Here is a 7861-nt window from a genome sequence, read left to right on the forward strand (position 1 = left end):
ATGTTTAACCCCGCCGCATTTGTGCGCCTGACTGTCCCAATTCAGGCGCCTCTTGCCTTTTTAGTCTTGTATGATTTAACTTTAATTCATTGGCATATTTCGGAGTTTAGTATTACGTCTTTTGTCACTGAACCATCACTGAACCATCACTAAACCAGTACACTTGTATATCTAGGGGCCAGCTGAAGCACGCCTGCCCAGCACAACGTTCATTGCGACACCATACATTAAGTATTCCTTCCGTATCATTACTTGGAACTAAAATCAATCATAAAAGGCAATATATTATCATATCAATAAAAAACAAAACAAAAAGTTTAAAGTTGCATGCGACCAAAGCGCTTTTTTTGGATCTACCTTCATCAGGAACGTCAAAAAGGCGAATAATACTATTTGGCCTACTGCGAGTTGATCAGTTTTCACTGTTACTTCTAAACTAGTCTCAATTTCAACGTAAAAAGAGCTTTTATTTCGTTTCGCAGTTTATAGTTTTTGGTGGGGTTCGTGTTGTTTATTCTTTAGTTTTCTATGTTGTGTCATGTTTACTATTGTTTTTCTGTTTGTCTTTTTCATTTTTAGCCATGGCGTTGTCAGTTTGTTTTAGATTTAATTATGAGTTTGACTTTGGTACTTTCGTCCCTCTATTTATACGTACCCCTCTTTTCGCCCCTTTTCTATTTTGATATCTTAGTCAAAATTTAAAAAATTTTTTTTTCAAAAAGTGAAATAATCAAAATTGCACCAATTTATAAACATTATTTAGAATTTTAATATTTAAATTATTTGGTTAAAATTTCAAAATTTCAAAACTTTTACACAATTTAGAATTTTGATATTTTAAAACCTTTGATCAAAATTTCAAAAATCTAAAATTTTAAAACTTTTAAAACTTTGAATTGATAAGTGTTACACGGACCGTTTTGTTATCATTTTGAAAACCACAAACGTTGATATTCACATGCGTATCTTTTTTCCTCTCCAAAAGTAGGTCAGTGATGCTATAAATATCACATTGAATATTTGTACACAGGTATATAACCTGCTTAATATATTGCAGATCAAGTTCACGGTAGGTTATGTGATTAGTGTTGTAATAGCAAGTTTCTTCCAATAGATCAATTCTTGATTCGCCACAATTAAGGGTATCCAGGGGTATGATAATGTTATAAATATGACGGGGGGAGTTGGTTAAATATATTGGGGTGATGAGTATGTTATACATGTTGGGTGAGAATGAATCTGTTATATATTCATGATATTGGAAGGTATTAGTGTGTATAGCGAGTATGAATATGTTAGATGTTTAGGTAGAAGATACATGAGTATGACATTATATATTTATATATATTCTTTACACAGTGTGCTACATGTAGTGACAAATACGATATTTATGGGGTCAACAAATCGGCATAATGTATTTTATGGAGTGGAGTGTTGGAGTGGAGTGTTGGAGTGAGATTTTGGAGTGAGATTTTGGAGTGAAATTTTTGGAGTGAGATTTTGGAGTGAAATTTTTGGAGTGAGATTTTGGAGTGTTTTTTTTTTGGTGAAATTTTAGAGTATATAGTATATTATTCTAGAAGTAGTAGAATGTCAGGGGGTTAAATGTTTTGTTTAATTTTGAACAAGTATTCATTAAAAATAAATATAGAAAAATTACAGTGCTAAATATTGATTTAAATTTTGATCACAGATAATCATGAATAATTATTTGGTCATGTTCATTTAAAAATATGAAATATGCTCCTCTCATTAACTCACCTTGTGGGAGTGTCATTTGACTTGTGGTGACAAAGTGCACATTGAATTGCACAGAATTTCGAAGTCCTAATGGGCAAAAATCTGGGAAAACTCATTGAACCAGAATATCATAATAATGCTCATATCTTTGTGCAAAGAATAAAATTCGTAATAAAAATTAATTTTTTTAGCGGGTAACTGAGGCTTACTCATAAACCTACTGTTGGCCTAATAGCATATACAGGGAGTCTAAATTAATGCAGTTAAGGTTAGTTCTAAAATGCCATCTATTGTATAAAAACAAATTCTGAATATTGACAATTCTATGTCAGAGGCTGGTGACTTTTTGAAATTATAAGATTTATTCGATCATCTAATAATGTAGAGGACATAGAAGCACAAATTCAATTGTTCAGAGAAAAACTCCAGAAACGGGGTTACGTTGCAGACGAAATTGATCCCTTAATAACAACAACAATGAAAAGAACAAGGGAAAGTACATTACGGTACATTACTAGGAAGAAAGGGAAATCACCACCTTTATGTTTCATAACAAAATGTAATCCTAGAGTTAAACAACTGGGTAAAACTTTAAGAAAACACTGGCACTTAATTTCGAATGATGGCACAGCAAACCAACTTTTTCAAAAACCACCCATTAATGCATACCAGAAACACAAGAACTTAAAAGAATATTTAACATCTTCTAAATTAAAATAGAATATAGGCGATTAAGCTATATCACAATATTCGCAAGTCAATTTAAAGAAAACAGAGAGATGATTCACCGAGTGTCGTACCCCAGAATTTTCGTTTATTTTTATCATGTTGCTGTAAGGCTAGGGTACCTGATGGGGATAATGCCTAGGTAATATAAAACCTAAACCGAAACACCAGGTGAAATTACATCATCAAATCAATTATTTCTTACCAATATCTATGCGTATATATATGCGTGTATGATTTTACTATTGAAGTAATAATAAATAGATACTTGCCTACATAGTTTGGTTCAAAACGAAACTAATAGTAATATTGACCGACTATCTCAAATATTTAAATACATGAAAATAAACTATCTATGTATTTAATGATACGATAGGTCACTGATTCTCTGAAGATATATACTGTTACAAAAATAGAAGAGTGTGTCCTAGAGATAATATTGAGATGTTTGGATTGCTTAAGGACTCGTTCTTATTTCAACATCTCTGAAGATTTATGTTGTTACAAGAAAAGGAGAATTGTGTCTTAGGAGTTGTATTGAGATATTTTGATTGGTTAAGGACTCGTTTTTATTTAAACATTGTGAACATCGACGTTACATCATAGGCAATAAGGATGCATTCTTTTGTGACCTCGTGTGACTCTATTTTTTTAATGAAGTCTTTTGTATCTTGAATGTAAAAGTTATGCCTCTTCAATAATGGTTTTAAGATTAGACCCAGTACTCTTTCAATGCGTCTTGTGGGAGAGTTACACTTATTGATGATTGGTCGGTAAGGAATGTTTATGTTTCCAACTATTTGACCAGTTCGGAATGCCTCATTAATTATTTCTAGATTAATTTTATGAACTTTTGGAAGAAGGTACATGTGTCCGTGTTTTGATTCATTATTATTCCTCAAGAAATTATAAGTTTGTGAATTTATTTCTTTTTTCCTATATAGATTTTCAACAATATCTTTTATAGATTTGACAACAACGTTAGTAGTTGGTTCATTTATTTTCAACTTTTATTAAATGCGGTTCCTTCAACCAACATACGTAATGAATCTCAAGACTTATATATTTTATTGAGACCATAATTATTATATGCCTTATAACTACAACTAAATAGTTTTGTAAATATTAAAAGTTGACCAATCTCTCTTGTTAATATGTATCCACATATTGGAGATTTATCATATATATATATATGATATTATATTACTATTGATGTATCTATACCAGTGCCTGTATTAAAAATTACCATATTACCTATGTTTTATATTTATATTTATAGCTCAGCCTGCTACGAAGGTTTAACCACACACCCCAGGTGTAACAATATTTTCTCAATGTAAATCCAGGAAATAACACTGTAATTGCAGTTCATCTTTTATTATTGTGTTCTATTGATGCCGAAATGATAGCTAGGTAATACCAATTAATAACTTATTTTTTCATAAATCCAAATTTCATCTAAATTAAATTCAGAAAATGAAAATACTTTCATCATTGTTGAAAACATTTAAACATTCTTTTTTATTTAAACAGAAGCTCAAGTCAATTAATTTGTAAATCATTTAAAAAACTAAAAACAACAGTGCAAAAACAATAAATATGATACTTTTAAACATGATAATGTGAAGATTTTTTGTTCATTTTACAAAATAATATAATATAATAAAGAATGGAAATGGGGACTAAACCTAATACACGAGCATGTAAAATTCTCCTAATGAGGATGCTGACAGATTCTGAAGAGATTGGGAAATCACAATGCTAAATAATTATATAACTCTTAGTTATGCATCAGTAGGTCAGGAGAATTTGAAATTGTTTATAAAGGACTGTTGATATGAGGTCGTTCACATTATTATTCGAATACTTCACTGCATGCATTTTTTTATTTCTATTTCAGTATAGTTTGTTTTTAAATTATTCACTACAAAATTTTTCATCAAATTTCACTCCAAAATCTCACTCAAAAATTTCATTTCAAAATCTCACTCCAAAAATTTCACTCCAAAATCTCACTCCAAAAGTTCACTCCAACACTCCACTCCAATACTCCACTCCAACACTCCACTCCATACAATACATTATGCCCAACAAATCCCATGCATAGATTATTGACCAACATATAGTGTATTAGCTAGGTCACCAGTTCACTGTGTAACAAATTTATCTGACCGACTATCTTAACATGCGGTATTTCGACTAGTGGCCGAACAAAGTGGTCAAGTCTTCAATATAAAGAACCTACTTCCATTGGTCTATACAAAAACAAATACCAACAGTAACAAATTAAAAGCTTTTCATGTGTTTTCTTCATTTTTTTCAATCGTTCCTTTCTTTGTTTGTAGAAATGTCTCAGATTTTTCCTCAACGCCATGCTGTTTTTATTAAGGGAAAAAGTAAAATCATAATAATACCGAACTCCGAGGAAAATTCAAAACAGACTGTCCCTAATCAAATGGCTAAATCAAAAGCTCAAACACATCAAACAAATGGACAACAACTGTCATATTCCTGACTTGGTTCAGGAATTTTCTTCTGTAGAAAATGGTGGGTTAAACCTAGTTTTGTAGCTAGCTAGCTAAACCTCTCACTTGTACGACAGTCGAATAAAATTCCATTATATTTACAACGATGTGTGAACAAAACAAACAGGCATAATAGGAAAAAATGACAAAGATAGGTGTACAGCAATCAACATTGTGGTACCATCTTGATCACTATAAAAACAAAAAGAAAACATGTAAACAAACATTTACCATGGCACAATAACACAATGATGGCATAGGCGGATCCAGGGGGCCCTGGGGGCCCGCCCCCCCCCTTTTCGTGGGAAAAATTTAGTTGATTATATAGGGAATCATTGAAGCATGACTGGAGCGGGCCCCCCTTAGGTCAGTCAGCGGGCCCTCCCTTAGGGAAAGTTCTAAATCCGCCACTGGATGGGATGTATAAGTATATACAGAGTCACAGCATATGTAACAAAGAAACACAAAAAGTCATATAGACAAAGCACATTAGCAAAAATGAAAGACAAGAATACAAAAAGTATCATAGAACAATAACACAATGACAAGTATAAGTACAGAGCCACGTCAAATGAGGGACGTATAACACCACAACTAACGTGTATTAAACTTAGCTCCGCCTACTAATCCCAAATGAAATATACACGGTCTCCACGTGCATGGTAGCTTTTAACAAATGATATTCCCAGAAACGTTTTGAGATAAGATAAATATATTAATTAGGGGAGTATGAGTATGTTATGTATATTGGGGTGTATATAGTATATTAGTATATGTATGAAGCATATGTAGGGAGTTCAGGTATATTTTCTACATTTGAAAATGCCTGTACCAAGTCAGGAATATGACAGTTGTTGTCCATTCGTTTGATGTGTTTTGTCATTTGATTTTGTCATTTGATTGGGGACTTTCCGTTTTGAATTTTTCTCGAGTTCAGTATGTGTATGAATATGTTATATACGTAAAGGGAGTATGATATATATGATCATAAACCGTATAGCTGGTTATTTTCACAGGTGTAAAATTTCGCGATTTTTATTAAATAAGGTATACGAAATATTTTGGCGGATTCAAAACTTTTCTTAATACCTTTGCATGTACACTTTTAATATGGCGGAATTTATTTTGGCGATTTTGTTCTATCCGCGAAAATAAGCGAAAGTTTACACCCCGCGAAAATAACCCGACATACGGTTTATATATTGTGGTGGTACAAATATATTTGTACACCACAATATATATTAAGGGGAGCCTGAGTCAGTTCTGCATTCAATTCTAAAAATTACAATTATATACTCTACTATAAAAAGTACCATTTATACCAAGATTTAGTTTTCTATCCAATATGGTGATGCTGCTTCGGCAGCACATACAATCGTGAATGTTGAATATCTTTTAGAAATTAAATTTTGACTTTGCGATGCATCGCGATTGCAAACATTTAAGACCCCGAGCTCCTACGTCAATGTAAAAGTTACATTGTTTTATTATGTATAAACTACATGAATATTCCCTGTAATCTATTTTTACATATTTCCTATATTATATTGTTATTCTGTAGAAATGTTCGATTGGAAAGACGCCTGGGAGAAAGATAACGCCGTTTGGCATATGGATGGCTTTAACTCGACATTGGAAAAACATTTAGACAAGATAACTGGAAAAGAAAACAAAGCAAAACTATTTTTTCCATTGTGTGGGAAAACCTTGGATATGCTACACTTGTCAAAGATGGGACATGAAGTTGTTGGGGTTGAGTTTTCTGAGTTGGCTGTAAGACAGTTCTTTGAAGAGAACAGCGTGCCTTGTACGGCAAGTTCTGTATCATCTATGGGCGGCATGCTGTATAAAAACGATGACTATCGAATCCGGATATATTGTGGAGACTTCTTCAAATTCGGTTCTCATTTAGAAAAGGATTTTGATGGTGTTTGGGATAGAGGGGCACTTGAAGCCATAGAACCTAAAATGAGGAAAACGTACATTGACATCATGAAATCTATTTTGAAACCGGGAGCGGGTTATATTCTTGAAACTGCTGATCGACCAATTGGCATAGGACCTCCGTTTTTCATGTCAGTTGATGAAATAGTCGAACATTTTGGTTTAAAATCTCAGCCAGAACAGATTGACTATGAAATAGCTGTACCAGATTTACAGGCAATGGGGTGTGCAGGCTTGTTCTTCTATTACTTTTTAATGCCATAAATACCGAAAGACTGATAGAGCAGGTTTTTTTCCTCCAACCAAACAGTGTCTAGAAGGAACTAAGAAACATAAACTTTAAAGTAATATTACAATATTGTATAATGTACCATTCAGGCTGTTTAAATGTGATTGTTTTGCGGCATGCTAATTCAAGTTACATCTGCATCATTTTTCATTGCAGAAAGTAATGATTTTTGTTCAGATACTGTCATAAATTGTGCAGTGTACTTCGGATACTGTCGTAAAATTTGTAATCTGTAATGTTGTTAGCATGAATTCTCAATGTATTTCCAAATATAGATTGCATTGTCTAAAATAAAATGGACACTTTTTATGCTGAATATATAGTCGTAAACATATACTAGTAATACATAGATAGTATATCTTTAATAAAACTGCATTCATCATAAACTTTTGCAGATTTTAGAAGCTTATCTGTTGAAAGTCGTACGATGATAATAGTTTGTGTATCTGCAAAAACGGAATCGTTTAAGTATAGATATAGAAGCCTTTAATAATATATGGTTCAGGTAAAAATTCTTTATATACAACTATTTATACATAGTATGAATTGTACAATACTTCCATGAATTCTTTCTATCTGCTTTTCTTATAAATATGCACAGTATATGATGCTTAATAAGAAACAAATACAAATCATT

At 32.2% G+C, this 7861-nt stretch overlaps 1 protein-coding gene across 1 annotated transcript; it reads left to right on the forward strand.

Moving 5' to 3' along the window:
• Positions 1 to 6554: 6554 nt before the first annotated feature.
• LOC139489996 (probable thiopurine S-methyltransferase) lies at positions 6555 to 7199 on the forward strand. Its single transcript, XM_071276850.1, has one exon. It carries the CDS (start codon positions 6555 to 6557, stop codon positions 7197 to 7199), a length of 645 nt encoding a protein of 214 aa, XP_071132951.1.
• The last annotated feature ends 662 nt before the right edge of the window (positions 7200 to 7861 follow it).

This window comes from Mytilus edulis, chromosome 9, assembly GCF_963676685.1.
Source record: "Mytilus edulis chromosome 9, xbMytEdul2.2, whole genome shotgun sequence".
NCBI classification, from domain to species: Eukaryota; Metazoa; Mollusca; class Bivalvia; order Mytilida; family Mytilidae; genus Mytilus; species Mytilus edulis.